Source organism: Leuresthes tenuis, unplaced genomic scaffold, assembly GCF_036924035.1.
Source record: "Leuresthes tenuis unplaced genomic scaffold, fLeuTen1.0.hap1 SCAF_4, whole genome shotgun sequence".
NCBI lineage: Eukaryota > Metazoa > Chordata > Actinopteri > Atheriniformes > Atherinopsidae > Leuresthes > Leuresthes tenuis.
This window is the reverse complement of record NW_027325358.1, coordinates 27,521,931-27,543,443: the sequence shown is the minus strand read 5'-3', so window position 1 is coordinate 27,543,443 and position 21,513 is coordinate 27,521,931. Positions and strand designations below refer to the sequence as shown.

The 21,513-nt window shown below is 39.2% G+C and overlaps 3 protein-coding genes across 4 annotated transcripts in view; 2 read left to right on the top strand and 1 right to left on the bottom strand.

Moving 5' to 3' along the window:
- Positions 1–360: 360 nt before the first annotated feature.
- ten1 (TEN1 subunit of CST complex) lies at positions 361–1,857 on the bottom strand. The gene is made up of 3 exons (XM_072383511.1): positions 1,675–1,857; positions 1,358–1,515; positions 361–964 (listed from the first exon to the last, which is right to left on the bottom strand). The coding sequence occupies exons 1-3, from the start codon at positions 1,761–1,763 to the stop codon at positions 813–815; spliced, it is 399 nt and encodes a 132-aa protein (XP_072239612.1). The 5' UTR covers positions 1,764–1,857; the 3' UTR covers positions 361–812.
- Positions 1,858–1,867: 10 nt separating this feature from the next.
- Positions 1,868–16,656, top strand: acox1 (acyl-CoA oxidase 1, palmitoyl). Of its 2 annotated transcripts, none has more exons than XM_072383510.1 (14): positions 1,868–2,097; positions 2,896–3,055; positions 4,103–4,263; positions 7,932–8,039; positions 8,243–8,362; positions 8,476–8,591; positions 9,205–9,374; positions 10,372–10,534; positions 11,513–11,703; positions 12,256–12,435; positions 13,086–13,191; positions 13,342–13,485; positions 14,018–14,224; positions 14,776–16,656. In XM_072383510.1, exons 1-14 carry the CDS (start codon positions 1,989–1,991, stop codon positions 14,824–14,826), a joined length of 1,986 nt encoding a protein of 661 aa, XP_072239611.1. In that variant the 5' UTR covers positions 1,868–1,988; the 3' UTR covers positions 14,827–16,656. The 2 variants fall into 2 exon arrangements, with proteins under 2 accessions (XP_072239611.1, XP_072239610.1); XM_072383509.1 differs by lacking the exon at positions 4,103–4,263 and adding an exon at positions 6,196–6,356 and having other exon boundaries at positions 1,869–2,097.
- A 4,543-nt stretch (positions 16,657–21,199) lies between these two features.
- LOC140304744 (inactive rhomboid protein 2-like) overlaps positions 21,200–21,513 on the top strand; it is a 33,839-nt gene continuing 33,525 nt past the window's right edge. Inside the window, exon 1 of the mRNA XM_072383508.1 lies at positions 21,200–21,304. The gene's annotated coding sequence lies outside the window, so the exon portion shown is untranslated. The remainder of the gene's footprint in view (positions 21,305–21,513) is intronic.

Sequence of the window (21,513 nt, the reverse complement as noted above, 5' to 3'; positions counted from 1 at the left end):
TCCTTTTCACAGCTGCCTCGCACTCAATTGTAACCAGTCAGACCAGAAACAGGAGCTAGGACAGAATGCCAAGGACAGAAATGTCCTATTAAAAAAAGTGTCATTTTAGGTTTTTTTTTTAATCATGTTTCTTTCTCTTGAAACATGATAAACTTATCCACAAACTTATCCAAAACTTATTCAGACAAAAAATTTTGAGTTTGAAGTTACACTTTGAGTCTCTCACCATTCTGAATTTTTAAGCTCCGCATCAATTATACAACATATTGTCTGAAAAAAATTAAAATCAGGGATAAAACTTTTTTTTAAAAAAAAGAACCACAACTCTAATAATAAACAATGAAGCCCTGTATAATATATATGTTTCTTTTATTTTTAACACATGCACACTTTTTCATGACCAATAGGTAACAACTGTATATTTTGCCATAAAGTATTTTGTAAAAAAGAGAACAAAATAATATCAAGTAAAATGTTAAAATGTTGGGCAGAAATAAAAGCTAATATCACACAATGCCTCACACAGACGTGGCTGAAAGTACAACATGTTAGGAATGAATCCTGTAGCCAATGTATTTGCAAATATTTGATATCCAATATCTAATATCTAGTGTCCATACACTAATGCTGTGCTTTCATTGCTCCACTAAAATATAAGTAGAAAATAAATACAAACAAACCCTGATAAAGTGCATGAAACTGTTGAGTTTAAAGATAGTAAGACAGTCACACAACAGATGAAGAGGCAGAGGTGCTGTCATCCTGCCAACCAAAGACACGGTGGGTAACCAAGGGAAAGAAGGCCGTGCAAATTATGTTGCACCTGCAGGTTGTGTGACATTGCCCTGATTGCGCTCTCTCTCCTGGAAGAAACTCCTTTGCTCATCAATGGCTTTCTGCAGAAGGGCAACATTTACACCATCAACACAGTTGAGCACGCGGGCGCGGACCATCATTCCCACCCCTGCAAAACAAGCAAAACAGGCCAGTTGATGGAGAGGAGACTTCTGAATCTTTCTCAGTGAGCCTAGAGATGAAGAGTTAACTAAATCAATGAGGTTTCTTTTAAACAAACACTAGAATCTTAGCTTCACCGATATCAAGCCTTGATTCTCAAAGGACAAAACCACCATATAATTTAGTTCACCACAAGTGTTTTATACAAATTTTATACAGTATCCTATTTTTTTAAAAACTGGAATGTATGAATTAGAGTAATATTTGACAGTCTGATGAAAAGTGCGCTTTCAGGTCGCCACTGTGTATATTCTATTCGATATGTCAAACCAAAGAAAAAAACTGAAGTTTGAAAACCCTGAAATGTAAAACATTTCAGAGACAAGTAGTTTCCTCTTACCATCAAAATTCTCTGCCTCACCCAAAACCAAATATTGGGCTCCAATTATTGGGTGAAAGGGCTCCACAAACAACGTGTGGATCAACACATGGTGCTCCTTTGAGGCATGTTGAGTTGACAGTGTGGCCCTGGACTCCTCCGGCTGATAGCAGATAAGTCTGAAAATTTGAGAAAAATTATCTACAGTAATTTATCTCAGGTATCGACATTAACTGTGAATTTTGGTTAACTATAATGTTTATGACCTCACGAGTCAAAATTTCTCGCAAAACATGTTTGCCACTCAGAGCAACACAACTAAAATACTAAGAACCCACCTTCCAAATGTCCTCAATGATTCCCCTTCCCTCACAGAGTTTACTTCCCAGGGTAAATAAAACACTGCAGCTGAGGGAAGCATCGTCATTTTAAAAATTGGTCAAACAAAACTTAACAATATTACCATTACTAATGTAACTATGTGAAGCATCAGTTGCCGGACTTGGAACTTCCGAGATATATGTCACGTGACTAATCTGTGGCTCTGCGGCTGCGTGGTTAGCAAGCTGCTGGAGGTGAAGTAGTTATACAACACATTCGAGTGTGTATTTTTTTCCCCATAATATACATTTAGATATTTAGAAAAAGAGCTATGAATCCCGACATAACGAGAGAGCGGGAAAACGCTACATTTGACGTGGGTACATTGACCAATATTTTGGACGGAGGCCCTGAGAAGACCAAACGAAGACGAGAAATTGGTAAGTTTTATAATGTCGTCCTTACTGAAAAGGTGTTCGTGTTTATTATTGCAGGCGTTTTAAAACTACATGTGATAGTGAGGATGTTTGCTATAAAAGGAAAAAGACGCTGCATCATTGCTTTCATCGGTCTAAGGGGCTGCCAACCTTCCATTTAACCCCAGGTTATAACAAAGTGTCCGGAAATGCTGCATTTGGAGAACACTTAAAATCTTGAAAGATTTTTAAATGACCCGCTTAAGAGGTATTTCTTAAGTATGATGTGTTACCGTTTATATGTGTATGGGGTCAATTCGGCTTAAGTGTTATTTGCCCGATATCTTTATTGTAGCGGCTCAACCGGCTGTAGCAACACTTATGCTAACTGATCTGTTTAAATAATGTGAGTGACTGTTACTGTGAGGATGAGTTTGTTAGACGGCTGACAGAAAGGAAAAAAAACAGAATCGTATCAGGGTTGTGGTACTGATTTTGTTTTGTTTTACATAATTATCATTTAAATCGTTATTTAACTATTTGAGGTGTTAATTTATTGAAACATCGCCAATGAACACATTAGCCTCACAATAAGCCCATCAGATTTTTTTAAGTTCATCTTTCCACTAAACTAAAGGTTCCCAAACAAGGTGCTGCATGGGATACACTGATTGTGCTTTCAAAATCAATGGTTCTCATCAAAAGGCCACAAATTGATTTTTATTTTTTTTTGCTCTGTGGCACAACTCTTGAAAAAAACAAATGCTTGATAATGCAGGGGTGCATGGTTTTTTTCCAATTTTTTTTTTCTTCCTTCTGTAGAGTCGCTGGTTTTCAGAGACCCAGATTTTGAGGAAGAAGACCCTAACTTCCTGTCCCGCAGTGAGCGCTATGACCAGGCTGTTCGGAAAAGTGCCCAGATGGTTCTGAAGCTCAGAGAGTTTGGCATTGCTGACCCAGAGGAGATCTATCACTACAAGAGGTATGCAGTAAAAGAATCAATTTTATTTTAAGTGAATCACATGTCATTTTAAGTGATTCACAACAATTTTGTTGCAGACTCTGAAGTGTAATGGGAGTCACCTGTTATCATAATAAATTTTTTCCCACCCAAAAAAAGATAAAAAATGAGTGTGTAGTCATGAATGTATTCATTAAAATGTCTTATATGGAGCAAACTAATAAGACTTTTGATAGGCTCAAGGGTGTGCCATTTATAAAGTAAAAGTGTTTATGGTTGTGGAGTAAAATACCATTACCTCCTCACTGTGCTTTCTGACAACAATCGCAGACTGTGATTAGTTGTTTTTACCATTTATTTGCCACATTTGGTGCAGCATTTTAAAATGTATAGGTGAAGGGCTCATAACGTCTATGTATGACACCTAACGATGGAATCATTTGACACCTACTGATTTCAGGTAACGATGGAAAACGATGATGTATAAATGGCCACTCGAACAGTCTGTGTAGTTGTTTGGAGCTTTAAAAACGGTCAAGATCAGATGGAACAAAGTTCATATCAGATTAGAATTGTGTCAGAGGCCATGCAGGCTCCCAGCTCTCAGCAGCGCTGCAGTGTAGAGCAGTTTAATAGATAATCCTTTCAGAGAATTCGGGCAGCAGAGTATGAGATGCATGTTGGTTGAGCTCAGACATACAACTCTGCTTACACTGTTATGGTCAAACTTTCAGTGTGCTTTGTCTCCCCCAAATGCACTCTTTCAACCAGCTACATGTACTGGATGCATGTTTATGCAGTCAGTTGTTCACATTTTTGTATTAATGCCTACTTTAACTCTTTAATTTTTCTTTCCCTGCTAAGAAGTTAAAATGTATTGGATAGGTAATTGATGGAAAATCTTTTGCATGTTTGTACGAGATAAAAGTGGATCCTTAAGGTAGCCATAAGTTCTTGAAGGCTTCAATAACCTATTTATGGGGGAAAAGAAAAAGCACCAGTTGTCTGATGTTTGAGTAACCGTGAATCTGATCTTCAGTTGTGTATCCTGCACCTTCCTTCATCCAGTATAGCTAAAGGCAACCAGAATGAGGCTTTGGGGCTACACTCTGTCATGTTCATCCCAACCCTGTACAGCCAGTGTGACCCTCAGCAGGCCAAGAAATGGCTGCCTCTGGCAGAGTCCTTCCAGGCTATTGGCACATATGCCCAAACTGAGCTGGGTCACGGTCAGTCCTGGGCTTGAAACTTATTGACTTGATTTAATTTCTTAAGGGGCTTGGAAACAACCTCATTATAGTTATTAAAAATTATACAGATGAATGTGATCATCTTTTAAATGTTTAACTAAATTTGTATTTGAGGCAAAAGGAAAAAAAGAACAGACCTATTTTGGCGAGTCTGGATATTGGCTTATTATCAAGAGGAGCTTCTTGTATATGTTTGACAGATCCAAATCATATAGAAAATTCAAAGTAACGTGTGTCTTGATGATTGCGTCGGTACATTAGATGTTTGTTTGTTTTTTAACAAGAGATGGTAATGTGTCCTTGTAAAGCACATGTAGCTGTATTAGTATCATTAACGTAGTTTCACTAATGGATGCCCTTTAACACCTACAAAATTAACTGTATTTTAGATTAAAAATAGTTAAGTTTTGTCCAAAACACGCTCCCATCAACATCAGTAGGTACTTCTGCTTTCCCACTCACAGCTCTCTCATTTCTCTTCTATGTGATTAATGATGCGCATATGATGGAGTCTGTATATATTTTGATTGATGTGCTGCGATTGCTTTTGAACCGTACAAGTAATTGCCTAAATTTGCAAATGATTTTAATCAGATAATTTTCCCGACTGTCTAGTCTGTCTTTAGTTTGACTTTTGACATACTGAATGATCAGAAATTGTATTTAGAAAAAAAAAACATTTAAAGTCTGGGACTTAGAAGATGATCCGGCAGCAGCATTGTGTGGTGTGGAAACATGTGGTCTGGGAACCCACAGTGAAGCCTCTGAATGTCTCTTTGTCATCTGAGAGGCTGGCAGATCTGTGTGAGACATAATGTAGGCCAAGCTAGCTACTGTCCGCTGCCTTTCTTTGACAAAACAATGTGAAAGAATTTGTGATTAATTTGTGCAAAGCTACACTGAAAGTTTAGGACCGATGGCCCTAAATTTCAAGAACACTTATGTTTGATGAAGGGCAACGCAAGACCAGATCCCTTGAAAACAGTTTATTTTACTGTCTGTATGTAAGCCAGCAACTTACAGTTGTTTTCATTATTAATTAATCTTATACACCTTTTCTTGATAAATCATCCAGTCTTGAGCACAGTGGACAAAAGTAGTGATATGAAATATTTTATCTTGTCAGGCCAATTAGTTACAAAAAAATTCCAGTTTGCTTTAACCAGTCTAACTTAATTCTCAGACATGCTCTTATTGCCTATTGAATATCAACTGTGGTCACACTGATGATACTGACACTATGTTGTCCATAATTAATGTACCTACATAATATCTACTGATAGCCAGAGTACCAGAGTATCTCTATGATAGATCAGTATGTCTCTGTTCAATGACTTCATGTAGATAAAGACTTGTCCTGAGAGACACAATTTTGACTCTTATCATTTTTAAGGTTCATTCTAGGTGGCATTCATATTGTTTCCAAATTAGCTCAACCCCTAAGTAGTGGGAAAATTAACTGTACATATTGTTTAAAGTAATGTAAAAAAGCAACAAAATCAACTGCAGACTGACAATTACTCAAACTGTTTTTGTTTTTTTTTGGGAAATACTAAAGACGGATCTTAATTAGTACCACTTGACTTAAGTTGTTTTCACACACTCAAATCAAAAATATAAGTATGCATGTCATGCTCACAAACTGTTCTAATTTGTCTTTGTCACTTCTGTCTTCACTGTTGCTTGCACAAACTCTTTATTCCCTCCCTCACTTCTTCTTAATTTGAACCATCTCAATTGTTATTCACAATCCTCCTCTGTGGATGGAAAAAAAAATCATCTTCTTATTCATCTGCTAAAACTTTTTATACAATGGCTTCCATAAAAACACCATATGCATCTCCCTCTTTGCTTTTCCCACATTACCACGTGCTCCTCTTTTCTGTTTGCCTCTGTGTTTGCACGGCCAAGTTGTGTGCATCCAGACAGGCCATCGCCCTTGGATCTCCATTTGGCGATGTTCCTGCCAACTCTCCTCAACCAGGCCACCCCAGCACAAATGGACCGTTTCTTCATGCCTGCATGGAACTTAGAGATCATCGGAACCTACGCACAGACTGAGATGGGCCACGGTAAAAATGAATAGACCAGTCCAAAACATCAAGCCTATTCAGCAAAACCCAGTGTTTTTCCTTCCTGTTTTACCTCATGAAATCGTATTTTACATTTCAAAGTTCATATATGATCTATTGCATTTTCGGCAATGTAACAGTATATGACAAGTAATTTAGCAGGTATTCTTATTGTTTTTTTTGTTTCCTGAAAAACAGTTTAGAAATTTTCATGACTAGGCGTTCATTTAGGGATGTGAACAAATCTTGCATCAAATAAAATGCTTTTTGTAATGTGCAGATTTCCTCTGAGTTGATGCAAAATGGTGGGCCATGCCTGATCAGGGCGCTGGAGCTGACCATTCACTGGGCTTTTGGGGAGGGAGGCAGCCTCTATAACTTATGTTTTTTACATGAAGAGTATGAATATACAGAGGTTAATATTACTTCACCGGCCTTTTCATATGGATTTTAAATGCAAAAAAGGGTCAGCAGGGAATCTGATAGTTTTACAAATGTTCTTAAGTTGTATCAGTGCTAAGTTATTTATTTATTTTTCAGCATTTTCGACTAACCTTACATAATAATACATTTAATTCATTCAAGATCTCCTCCATGATTTTTACAGGGTTCAAGTAAGTGGCGTCAAGTAGGATATGCTGCATAAATGTTAAAAAAAAGGTGTAAAAGTAGTTTAACTTAAATTTATGAGCCACTTAAAGTCCATTATGTCAAACCATCTGTGTAAGCACCCACTTTGTGAGACCGTTAGTGAAACAGTTCCTATGTTGAAACCCACACCTCCTTTGTGACCCATCTGACCACTTGTGAACATTGAAGAAATAGATTAAGTTCTAATGTTGAAAAGCAGAAGATCTGCCGTACGCAACAATGAAAAATAAATCCAAGTTTGTATAAAGATGTGTTTAATTACTTTGAATTGCATGGCTAGACCTCTAGTCTGTTAGCTGTTCTACGACCTGCACACTAGCCTGCATTAGACACCTGCCTTTGACAAACTCCTATTACCTTACCTTTCTTGCTCTGTCACCTGCTCTTTTGTCTATACTGACAGTATTTGATGATCTCTTCATTTTTAATTTTCAATTTATTATTATTATTTTTTTTTTTTGTCTAAAGCATGGTTTTGGATCTGGCCGCAGACTTGCTTTAATGTTGTAGTCATTGGCATTAATGGAATCCTCTTAAAAGTTGTTCGTTATCTAAGATCTGTCAAACACCTACAAGCTGCACTTCTTTACTCACTTTGTGTAAGAATTTGAATTGGCCTCATTCATTTTATTTTAAACAATGTAAGATAAAAGCTGGATATTTCAAACTTTCAACTTGTTTTATTGCCATCATCCAGTTTCATATTTTTTAAGTATAATTTTGATTGTCGCTAAAAGATTAGATTCTGTATTTTTACTTCATGTTATTTAGTGGTTTGTTTGATTTAATAATGGCATTTGTCAACATATAACACAATGTTGTCTTAATGTCTTCAAATATTCTTTCCTTTTTAACTATGTCCTCTGCACACGGGTGTGTCTGCGTGTGTGCGTGCATGGGCTTTAATATGTTGTCTCACTCCAGGCACACACCTCCGAGGACTGGAGACAACAGCCACATATGATCCAGCTACACAGGAGTTTGTCATGAACAGTCCCACTGTCAGTTCCATTAAATGGTGGCCCGGAGGACGTAAGTGCTTTCACACTGTCACATCACTACTCTGATAGGCCCAAGATAATGTTGTTTTTTTTTTCAGCCAAGATTCTGCATATTGTTAGCATTTCTGTGATTGTAAATAAGACATTTCCCTTATAATGTTAAGTAATTTCAGACAGAGAGAACTTGGATTATATTCAAAATAAAGTTTTACCCGTGTTTTTCTCTCGTTTCAGTTGGAAAGTCCTCAAACCATGCCATAGTTTTAGCTCAGCTTTACAGTCTTGGTAATTGTCATGGTCTTCATGCTTTCATCGTACCCATTCGTGACATGATCACACATGAACCCCTGCCAGGTAACCACAGTCTGTGATGACTTTCCTACTATGGTGCTTGTACTGTAACTCATCTTATATCTTTCTGCCTATTTTTCAGTCCTTATTGCTCTCTTGTTGTCTGTTTCTTGTAGGAATTGTAGTTGGTGATATTGGACCCAAGTTTGGCTTTAATGAGGTCGACAATGGCTTCCTTAAACTGGAAAATGTGCGAATTCCACGGGAGAACATGCTGATGAAATATGCCAAGGTGATATGACTATATATAAGTAGCTACTTTAAAAGTACTTTAAAATGGGTTATTAAGGTTGAGATTGTGTTTGTGTAAATATACCCATGCCCACATAAAAGGATTGTGGTTCCACCATCTTCTGTACAGTTGCTACCATTATGTTGGACACATGCTTCACTGCTCAGATGCTTCCATAATCAAACACTATCTGCTTTTGTTTTTATTGCACTCTGAAATGTGTAAATATCATGACTGTATGACTTCTGCAACAGTTGAGAACTGTATACTTAGCTTCTGGTTTAACACAATTTTTTCAGCCAATATAGCTACTCAAGCTTATTAGATTATACTAATTTTTTTTATCAGTGAATTGCATGTTTGTATAAATCTGTGTTCGCTTTGTAAGTAGTTTTAAAATTTAAACATTCCACTTTAAACATTTTTTTACAGAAATTATGGTAGATTTCTCCTTAAATATACTGATTGCAATATTTGAGAATACTGTAAGTAGACTGAAATGAAGTCAGTCATGTTCAGGATTTAGTTAGAGATTGTAAACATATAGTAAAGTGCATTTTATAATGGGATTTCAGCTGTTGAAGCATCAGTTGCGATTCTGTCTCTCCACTAGGTGGAGCCAGATGGAACGTATGTGAAGCCACCAAGTGCAAAGCTGACCTACGGCACCATGGTGTTTGTCCGCTCTATGATTGTAGGCGAGTCAGCTCGGGCCATTGCAAAGTCCTGCACTATCGCCATCCGCTACAGCTCTGTCCGTCATCAGTCTGAAATCCGGCCGGGGTCAGTCACCACAAAGTACAACACCGAAGGCACTTTGGCTTACAGTTGCACAAGAATCCCAAGTTACAGTTGGAGACAAACACGTGTTTAAGGTCATGCATATGCACTCGTGGCAGGGCTCCAAATTAGAATTCACTTCACTGCAGTGATCCTTCCAAACATTGGAATTTTGATTTGAAAAGTTTTCTTTTTTTAATTGAATTAACCAGAACCAATGGTGTCAATTTATGTTGAAAAATGGTTGGGACTTAAAAGACTTTGATGAAAAAAGAAAGAAAAAAATCCAAAATATTTAATTTTAGAATTGTAATGGGATAATTGATGATTATCCCATTACAATTGATGATCCCATTATTGATGATGATGATAATTGAAGGAGATACTCTTGACAAAAACTAAATAATGGTACATAAAGAGGAAACAGTCTTGGCCACCCTAGACCACTGAAAATACTAATGTTGAATGTTAAATAATGTTGACCACACCCATCTATATGCATTGCATCTACTGCTCCAACAACCAGTGACAACATCACATCACCAAAACCAATGCAAAAGACACACTGTAACTACATTTATGTTGCTCCTGTTTTTGTGTGTGTTGATGTGTATTACATTATGATGGCAGCCGCAGCATGTGGCAGCAGTGCTAAGGAAAATTGGTAAATTACCTAGCACTACCTGTGTACAAGCAACATTTTCAACTAGTTATGCTTTCAAAGGGTAGTGAGGACATGTCTCCCTACATTCAGTATCCAACTCTAGAGAGAATAGATAGCTGCTTGGATGCACTCTATGAGCATTTAATATGAAGTAGATTACAAGAAAAATAAACGTGCAAAATCTTGATAGGTGATCTACGATTGAGTTGAATTGAGTTCAGATAAAGTAGTATAATCCAAACAGCAATTAGACATAATGCTGGTTTTGTAATGATTTCTGTAATAATTTCAATTCTCATCTATCAACCTGTTTTTTTTTTTTTTTCCCATCTACAGTGAACCAGAGCCTCAGATCCTCGACTTTCAGACACAGCAGTACAAGCTCTTCCCTCTGTTAGCTATGGCCTATGCCTTCACTTTTGTTGGTCAGTATATGACAAAAATCTACCATCGCATCTCTGGAGACATCAGCCAGGGGGATTTCAGCGAGCTGCCCGAGGTACTGACTTGGCAATTTTTAATTTATTTTTTTTGACAAAGTCAATTAAGCAAAATCTCAGTAGTTATCCACCTTCCCAAATAGTTATGAATAGAAAGTTTATGGTATAAGGACACAGTCATTTAACCATTTAAACTCCACATCAGTTAAATCGTTTGCACTGATGTACAGCTTGGGAGGGACTCAAATAATATTGTCATTCAGTTACTTTCAATTACATTTTGAATTTAAACTGAATGTATAATTAATTCAAATTCGGACAAGTTAACATTTTCAATTGCAAGGGAAAAAAAATCCATTACATCCATTGCATTTTGCCTTAATTCCTCATCAGTCGTCTGCCATCGTCTGTCGGTGGTTTCTGTCCCAGCTTCCCTGGGCCACATGGTGTCCTTGAGCAATACGCTGAACCCCACATTACCTACTGATGCGTCCATCGGTGTATCAATGTGTATAACTGAGAAAAAGCTGTTAGCTGTAAAACTGTATATACTGAGAAGTGCTGTATGAGTGTGTGAGTGAATGTGGCATGTAGTGTAAAAGCGCTTTGAGTGGTCAGCTAGACTAGAAAAGCACTATATAAGAACAGTCCATATACCATTTACTAAGGGAAAAACCAAGTTAGAGCTTCATGATCGTTAAAAATTATCTGTTTGTTAAGATGATTATGCAAGAGCTATCAAGCTGAATTTCATTAAATGTGGTGGAGAGTTGGAGCATGTGTAAAGGAAGAACTTTTTTACATTTTGTGTGTTGGGATCATTTTCATTAACATTTTAAAATATTATTGGACTTGGATTCACTCTCCAAGTGCTTCTGTTTTGACAGTTGCACTGGAGATGTGCAGGAAAGATGGCAGGAAACCAACAAGTAGCAAAGGTCCAGCTGTTTGGGGATTAAAGCAAACATTAGAAATGTCTAGAAATGTTCATCATTGTTCAGGATTGCATAAAGTTTATTTTTACTTCCAATCTACAGCTACATGCCCTGTCTGCTGGGCTAAAGGCCTTCACCACATGGGAAACCAACTCTGGTATCGAAGTGTGCCGCATGTCTTGTGGTGGCCATGGCTACTCTCGAAGCAGTGCCTTACCAGACATTTATGTAGAGTTTACCCCAACCTGCACCTACGAGGGAGAGAACACAGTCATGATGCTGCAGACTGCAAGGTAAGTCATTCCAAAGAAATGTTTGACCACAAAGGTCACAGCCTTTGGAGTTTTCAATGCTAGAAAGGTTTTATTGCCTTCTTAATTAGTCAAATGTACAGTTGTTAATATAGATTTTAAAGAAGTAGAGTTCTTGCTGAATTACACAAATTGAAAAAGTTTGCCTTTCCCCAACTCAGTTTATTACACATTTTAACATAAGGGCCAGGCGCAGACAAATTCAGACATAAACATACACCCACACAGCAGACTTACGGTTACTGTGCCAGAAATGTTGGAGACCCACCCTCTCTCCTCACACTGTAAAAACAAATGGAATGGAATCCATGATGGCATCTGTAGTTTGTGTCAACAGGATCATAAAGGTCAGCAATTCAGTTTGCATTGTAACACGATACCTTCTTTCCAAAATCCCATCCTTACATGCTGTAATAAATACAAACTTATTAGGACACACAATCAAATTCAGAATTCAAACCACAAAGATGCCATGCATCTGTGTTTATTAGTGAAACCCTCACCTGTGGGCGATCTCAATGTTTGTCTGTGCAGATACCTGGTGAAGAGCTATCGACAGGCCAAGGCGGGCCAGCAACTGAGCGGCATCGTGTCATACCTGAATGAGTCACAGGATCGGAGGTTGCAGCCACAGGCTGTTGCCGCAAGACCAACCGTAGTTGACATTAATGACCTAACCAGTCTTGTGGAGATCTACAAACTCCGTGCTGCCATGTAAGAGAAAACTGCAGTAGAAGAAAAAGTAACTTGGTTACTTGGACTATATTTGATCTATATTTAAATTGTTTTATTCTTATTTACATTCAGTGATAATGGCTTTCCACTAAATGACTTTAGGAGGGATAAATGTAGACACATGATTTTGCATCTGATGCATTGATGTTTCATCTGTCAACATTAAGCTCTCGCAGTCTGATATGTCTGCTGTTCTGCTGTCACCCATAATTATGCCCTTGTCATTTTCTCAGTGTAACATGATATGCTTTGCAGATTACAGCACTCCACACTGTCTGCTTTAGTCACATTTAACTCCATTTGGCAGTCAGTGTCAGCAGTGGTGAGCACAAAGAGTGTCATAGCAGGAGACAAAATGTGGTTTGCCAGTTCACACATCAGAGAAATAAAAAGCTAAATTTAGTTATCATTTGTCTTCATTCCAACATTTTAATTTCTCATTTTCCTTCATTTCAGAATTATATATTTGTTTATATCTAGTTAGCGAAAATGCAGTCTTATTCCTTTAGAAGCTGTTCAAGAAAACCGGGCAAATGAACTGTCCTACTGAGTCAAACATGGGTGATATGGTGTGATATTTATATTCTTAATTATTCAGAACATTTGGCTAATGTAGGCTGTGTTTGTAGTCTAGTAGAGATGGCAGCAAAGAGCATCCAGCAGGAGCTGCATCGCAGGATTAGTCAGGAGGATGCCTGGAACAACAGCGCTATTGATCTCGTCAGAGCCTCAGATGTGAGTTCAGTTTAGTATGCTTCTAGAAAAATGCTGTCATACACATTACTCACATGTATATGTGTGTGTGTTTTCGCTCTCTTTTTGAGTCATTTGTTGCTCTGAGTTTCCTTTATTCATTTACTTTTTTCATCTGTTGCATGTCTGTAGGCCCATTGTCACTATGTTGTAGTGAAGGTATTTACTGACAAGCTTGGGGAGGTTGGTGACACAGCGATACACTCAGTTCTGTCAACTTTGGCTCTGCTCTACGCCATGAATGGAATTGCAAAGAACTCTGGAGACTTCCTACAGGTAAGAAAAATCCTTCCGTCTAAAGAGCCGTATACACCAATTCGACAGTATGGGCACAAATGGAGCATCACTGCACATCTTGGCATCTTTTTTCTTTTTTCCTTTTTTTTTTTTTTTTTTTGCCAATTCAACCTTGCTGGTGAAAGAGCTCACTTTGATGATGGCTTGTCTGTGTAGCGAATGAGTGCATGAGAAGGGAGGTAGTAGTTATATCAGAAAACCTACACAGCCTGTAGGATAAGGTCTAATGCTATCCCTTCATGTTGTCAAGTTTAAAAATGTATTTTTGTTATAAAACCTGTATTGGAAACCCATGCCTGAAATCTACACCTGCTTCCATATTAAAATCTACCTCAGCTCCTCTTTGTTTCAAAATGAGGAAATTAGGCTCTTTGTGTATTACATCAGAATGCCTTAGTTTGTTTCATTGTTAATAAAGCAAATTAAAATTTCTTTGTACACTTCAACCCACTCTGACTGGAGATGATTTTACTTGGTTGGGGCAACTCTAATGTTTTGTTTTCTCTTTCAGGCTGGACTGCTGAGCGTGCCACAGGTGCTTCAGATTTCTGTTCGTATTAAAGAGCTTCTGTCTAAGCTGAGGCCCAACGCTGTTGCACTGGTAGATGCCTTTGACATCCATGACAAGAAGCTCAATTCAGTCCTGGGGCGATATGATGGAAATGTCTATGAGCAGATGTTTGAGTGGGCTCGCCGCTCACCTCTCAATGCCACAGAGGTATGTCACTATTATAAAAGTAAAATAGTTGTATCATCATATGCTGTAAATCATGTTAATTTATAATGGGTATTACAGAGACTACATACATTCATCACCAGAGACAGGACTCCATAGACGGGAGTCTGACGTCCAAACTATTATAATATATTTATCAATCACAGCTGGGCAGAACAGCTGCAGCTGTATCAGATTTGCATCACTAAATGAAAAGTATCAAATTTCTCTTCTGTGTTATCTCCTATGTTTTGATTAGCTGACAACATGACACCAGAGCATCTGGACAAATAGCAGCAGTTGTTTATGTTGTTGTGGAATTTAAATGCTTCTTAGTTTTCTGATTTTGATTTATCAAATCTAAAAATAATCACTGCACATTTGAACAAAAATATAACCTGGTTTAAAAAGTTTTATTTGACCATCAAACTCAAAAGAAACCTTCAATAGGTCTGCTGTCATCCACTTAAAACTTTGTGTGCAATTGTATGCATGTTTGTCCTCAAGTCTTGTACATTATCACGCTCTAAAACCTGTTAATTTTTTTTCTTCAGGTCCATGAATCCTTCCACAAGTACCTGAAGCCTCTGCGGTCCAAACTGTGAGCTCATCGGTGGACCTTAACTCCTGGCTGAAACCCTTTACCCTGCATATAAAGGCACAAGTTTAACACAAGTAACATCTTATCAACCCTATGTTTTTCAGTTTCCAAGATTTTGGAATTCACCGGGAATGTAGCCCTCTCTTTTGTTTGTCTTTCTCTTTGTGGTAAAGTTTAACACAATTAGCCTTTTGATGACTCTGGTAGACATCAAACAAACCCTCAAGGGTGATGCAAGGATAGTTTGGGGACATTGTAGTGATAACAAAGAGATTAGTGGAGAAATGGACAGAACATTTTCTATTTGAGAGAAAAATAAGCATCACCAGGGATGAAAATTTATTAATTGAATTGATGAATACAAAAATAACTTTAGAGAATGTGACGATCTAAAACTAAACTGTTGTTTCTTCCGGTATTCTCAAACAGAACTTCCATCATAAACTTTGACTCGTGTAAAGTATGTCACATTTCGTTGTCTTCTCTTTGCTTTCTCATGTGTACCTAAACCCTCCAGTCTTTTGTGGCTAACAGACTGAAGGGTTTAGGCGCGCACGTTTGGATTTTCTTTTTTCCCTAATAATAACAGAATGTCATGAGGAATGTTGCAAAATGTTAGTGACTATATTAACTGTAAAACTGTATTATACGTTTGACTAACTGTATTATTTGTTATCCAGTTATGCTAGCAAGCATTACGAATGGCATGATTTTGTCAGTGACAAAAAAAGGGCCAAAAAAAACATTCTCTCAAGGCACTCAATGACATGCAGGGGATAGAATTCAGAACATTGGAGTTCTAAATTCCCCCGTTTTCTAAGGAAACTGGCACTCGCTCAGTGGTTTCTAATTATGTGTGATGCTGTTTATCGGAGCATTAGTGAATCATTTCTCTGCAGCCACTTGCTTTTGAAAGCGTTTAAGAGGCAGAAAGTTTTCTGCAGACTGAAGTGTCTGTGTGTATAAACCCTCTGAGGACAAGACTTCTGGCGGTTAGTGAGCACTTATTGAGGCCACACATGCACAGCATCATGTCTGACCATAACTGTTATCCTTCTCTACATGTGGGGTTGATGTGTTTAGGAGGGTCGAATTCCGGAGGCATTCTTTTTATGTTGTAGTTCATTTTTGAACTACAACATAGCAAGCACATTTCAGAGTACAAACTTTAAATCCTTAGTTAATATGATGCGATTTGTTTAGTTCTTACTGTCTTGATAATTGAGAAATCAGATACGATTGCAGTGTATGGAAAACTGCACAGCTTTTCTTTAGATAACTGCTTATCTGTTTTTATTATTGCAATTTCAGACAATGCTATTGTAGAAAAACCTCTTAAAAACTGACAGACCTAACAGAAACATAACATTGTCTATGAGCGTTCAGTGGAAACGTACTGAATGAAAGTAGAAATGTGACTGCAATGACCTCTGTTGCAAAAGGGGAGTTTCATTCTAAAGCCTTACTTTAACCTGTAAAGTTGATCTGTGTGGTAAATACGTGCCTGAGGAAGTTTTTCTTCCCTTAATCTAGCAAACAGAATGTTCTCTCGCAATCATTTTATTTTAATAATTACACAAGCTGTCAATTCTTTGATTTCAGTGGTTTGGGCACAGTAATTATAACCATTTCATGACTAAGCTGTTCATCAAGCATTTTGTGTGGAATATCTTTGCACATTTTAGTGTATAGTGATGTTAAGAAACATGATTTAATATTTGGTAAATAATTTTAACTGAAATATGTTGATTTAAAACAGTATGTTTTTCTTGATCCTGTAATGTACTGGCCTGAATTCATTTTGAAGCCTGTTAATAAAGTCTGATTTGTAAAATGTGTTAAGAATTTTGATAAAAGGAGAAAAAAAATGCACACATGCACACTTTGACTTAACTAAGACACACTTTTTAGTTGCTCCAGTTTTCTTTTAAGGTGAAATACAGAGAGGCTCAGATTTGTTATTAATGAGCCAAAATAAAGATTTTGATGAAAGTAACTGAAGAAGTTGTGAAATGTTATTGGTCAGACATTCTTAACTTTGAAAGAACCTCAAAGACTGAAGTATTTTTTTTTCTGCTCAAAAGACTAAAGTTTAAAAAAAATTAGCATACTCATGTTGGACTGGTGAAAGTCAATCACCAAGGATAAAGATTCTAACTGAAATATGCTTGAGATAATTACTCAAAAAGATCAAATACTGTGTGTTTTAATTGCTTCCAATACAGTGCCTTCTCTTTGCTTTCTAACATTATATGGTAAGTGAGTGGTCATTTTTGTCTAGAAAATTGTTAGAAAAAATAAATAAATGGACATTAACAAATTAAATTTCTGTAGATTTCAAAAGGAAACTGCCGGAGCCATTGTACCTACAGCTCCTAGGGAAGCTGTATGTACACACTGACTCTGTTTCAGCCAGCGGCAGCAAACATGGTCAGCAGCTACACCTCTTTTAACGGCTTATCATCAGCTCTTGAAGTTGCTTCATTATAACAGAGAGGAGTCCCTGGAGAACTACTCTATCCAGGTGTAACTGGCCATATAATTCAGTAATTGGTCTGCAGAGGAGCTAACAGTCAAAGTTGCTTTTGGCTTGGAACGCAAACGCCTGCAGATCTTACAGACCTCCAGCCACAGCAGTGACTCAACTACAACACCATTTTGGCCGCCGCACCTAAGCTGATGATGCCCGTAACAAGCTGTTTATCCATCAGAGAGGAGGGGGAGAGAGCCTGGGTGCATGCACCGCAGATCTCTGCCTTCATGCTACCAAGTGTTCAGTGTGTACAGGGAGAGCTGGTCCTTCAAGACTTTATCTGGGGCCAAGAACATATCGGCCTGTGCTCGTCATGGACTTTGACTGAGGCTCTGAGTGAAGCCAAACACGTCAAACATGGTAGGTGCAAGAAACTTTTCCCACAGTGTGAGAAACGGAGCCCTTCATGCAGACTATGAGGAAAGTCACAAGGAAGCGGTAATCTGTCAAGCCACTGATGCACTCCTGCAGCAACCACAACCATCCTCAGGCCCTTCTGACTCTCTGACAGTCTATAGAGGGATGTTTTCAGTGTAGGGAACCAGCCACAATGTGCAATGTGCACCAGCTACCATTAAAGTAAGATGAGGTGGCACAATAGGAGAACTGGAAGTATGGAAGTATCAATGGCACCTTGTGCAGGGTCCTAGTGGACACTGGCTCCACCATCTCCCTGTTCTGCCTTGGGATCCTGTATGGCACCACTGCCCCAAAACCATGGGGTTGGAGACGCAACAAGCTCCACAATGCCAAAGTCATCAGTGAAAGCACCAAAATGCTAGGGGAAAAGTCTCTCTGAATGACTGTCGCTCATCAAGTTCTGTTTAGCCAGCATACAAGACTCTTGCATCATTGGGTTGGTCCTGTTGGTTAAAGGGGAAAGCAGTGGTTCACGTACTTGGGGCTACACTGCCATGTACCTGTGTTTGGAAACCATTGCGCTCCATTCTGCTGCTGAAGGACTGAGGCTCTTACATTCCTCTGCCAGCAACTCAGGGGGCCACTATGACACTACCACTTGCCAAGGAGTCCCTTGCACCATCACCGGTGGTAGCAGCCAGTGGTTCTGCAGTGGTATAGTCAGCTGACGGGCCCTCCTCCTCATCACTACCCACCAGAGAGAGCGGGACCATCACAACACCTCAATCGCTTCCGCTAAGACCAAGCAAACTATTACTGACCTGCACCACTGGAGCTGCAAGGGCCTGGGGACAGATCAGAGACGTCAGTTACAAGAGCTACTGTATCTGTTTGATTGCTTACTGTGTTATTTACATTCAATGCCAAAGATAAAGACTGTACACAGACCAGTTTGGTCCAGCACGAAATTGACACTGATGGACCACACCACATTTTTCTCTATCACCTGTTGACCAGTGGTCCTGGTCAAGAAGGAGGACAGAGCCAGGAACTTGACTATCACCATCTCAACAAAGTCACCCGCAAAGACCTCCTTGCCTGGGTCAATTATGCCCTCGACTACATTGCTTGGTCCTGTTGGTTCAGCTCCCTCGACTTCAGAAGTGGCTACTGGCAAGTGGTGCTGGCACAAGAGGCACACCCTATGCTGTGTATATATACTTGGATTACCTCCCTCTACAGGGCAGCTGGCTCAGTGACTGGAGACACAACAGGACCACAAGACTATGCAAATTCACTGTCTCATCAGCTCTGTGAAGAGGATGGATGTTGGCACTGCTAGCGCATGGAGGAACAGGACATGGTGACTTCAGTGGTGGCAACCCTGCATGACACCCTAGCTGACAATGATGACAGCTCCCCAGACAGCAGTGGGGGTGCAACCCGGGTGTCATCTGCAGCCCACAGCTTCAAGAACATGCAGAGCAGAGACTCTGTCCTCTCCTATCCTCTGTCCTTTCTGCAGTCAAAAGTGAAAGCCAGATTTAGCTTTTTCTACCGCAACCACTCCCTGTTCACTGCCACTTCTAAATGCACCCTGGTCCAGCTTACTGTGCTGCCACTTTTTGATTATGGCGATGTCATCTACAAGTCTGCCAGTAAAGGAGCACTCGAGAGGCTCAACGTCCTATATCACTCCGTCATTCGCTTTGCAACCAACGCCCCCTATAGGACCCATCACTGTGACCTCTACACCCTGATAAATTGCCCCCCCCTGGAAATCAGACACAACATTCACTGCCTGATGTTGATATTCAAAACTCTTTAAGGTCTTACTCCTCTCTACCTGACCCAGCTCTTGCATCTGCGCCCACGCCCCCATACACAACAACTGATCTGCTCCACTCATTCTGTTAAATGCCCCGAGAGCACACTCTTCCCTGGGCCATTCCTCCTTCCAGGTTATGGCTGCATACATCTGGAATCAGCTTCAAAAATCCCTACAGCTACGAACTCTTATTTCTGTCAACTCCTTTAAACATGTCATATCAAAATCCCTAAAGTATACCTGCAGCTGTCCCAGCCAAAGCTGATCCAGTCACCTACCTTTCAGCCCCTTCCTCACTGCTTGTTATTGCTGCTTGGTTCCACTTAATGTGGTTGTTTAGTTTCACTGCTTTCACATTACTATGTATCAATCAATTGTCAAATGATCTATCTCTCTGTGTATGTCATGTCAGACTTATGGTCTCTATTGTCACTATTGTCATATTAGCTTTTATATATAAATAATAAAAGCTAATATGACAATAGTGACAATTAGACAATTATGGCAATGGCCTGGTAGGAGGTAAAATACCTCCTATGAGGCAAAGGGAAAGGGGGAGTATAAAAATAAATAAAATTTTAAATAAAAAAAAAAAAATATATATATATATATATATAAAGCCATTGCCATAATAAGAATGCTTTCTTAGCAATTTTTGCTTGGTTAAATAAAGGTTACTGTGTCCAGAAGTGGACAGACCAATGACAAGTATGACCAGCAGTTTTAATGTTGGACACAGAGACCAAGACCCTAATCTCACAGTGGTCCAGCCTTGTTAGCTGTGATGGCCTCCTCCATCACTACTGGTTGACTCCTGCAGGCAACTGTGGCACTTTCCAGCTTCTGGTACTCCACAGGCTGCAGCCACAAGTTCTCCAGCTTGTTCATGGCGCAGCAGGAGCAGGCTACATCAGAGTCACCAAGACTTTCCATTGCCTTCTATCCTGGTTCTACCAGCAAGATTGCTGTCAAGATGTGGAGTTCCACTTGTATCGTTGTGACACCTGCAACGCTGAGAAGGGGCCAACTTGGCGCTGACCCCTTGGAGCAGTACCAGGTGGGGGCCCCCCATGGGGCATGTGGCCATTGAGATCGAGGCCCCTTCCAAGTCACAGAGAAGGGTAACAGTTTTATTCTTGGCCTGAAGCCTAAGCGGTCCCCAACCAGGGCGCAACATTTGAGGTCCAGGTGTTGAGGTCGCTGATGGATCAAGAATACCTAGAAAACGTTACATTTCCCAAAAAATGTGCCCTGCCTCTCAACTTACTATCATGGCCAGCTCCCCTCATGTTTTGAGGTGAGCTTTGCACCCTTGTGTACTTGAGGTTTATAATGAAATATCAATTTCTTTCTGACATTCAACTATTTATCCCACAATTGCCTGATATAATTAAAATTCGTCACGGTATTTTTAACCACTACTGCATCACTGTAATTTTCCTTCGGAGATTAATAGCGTAAAATTGAATGGAATAAACTTGAATTGAATTTCAGTCCGACGGAGCATTAACGCATATTTATGTAGGAAGTAGCCAGCAACTTCCACACACGAACGAGAGTGTTGGTGGAGTTGGAACAGGCCAAGAGCGAATCTTCTGAGGGTGAGATAAGATGTGACTCCGCCCCTCTGCTCCTCCGTGGAGCTGCAGTGAGGATGTTGGAAGAGAGAAAGAGGGAAGTAGTGACACACGGTTGGACCGTAGCTATTCGGACATATGCCCTCTGCCTTATGAATAATAAACCAGCTACGTTTTCTTGGAGGTGAGTGAGATTAAAGTCAAAAGACGTTACATTTGTTTGTTTTACAACATTTAAGTTGCTGAAATACAACTTATCGTCCTTACGTCAATGGTCATTATCGTGTTTTTAAAATGAAAGCAGGTAGCCTATACCACCAGATACAAGTACTTAATGAACGCAGAATTAATGTATGCCTCCCTTGCTTTATTTTAACTGGTACAAGTAACACA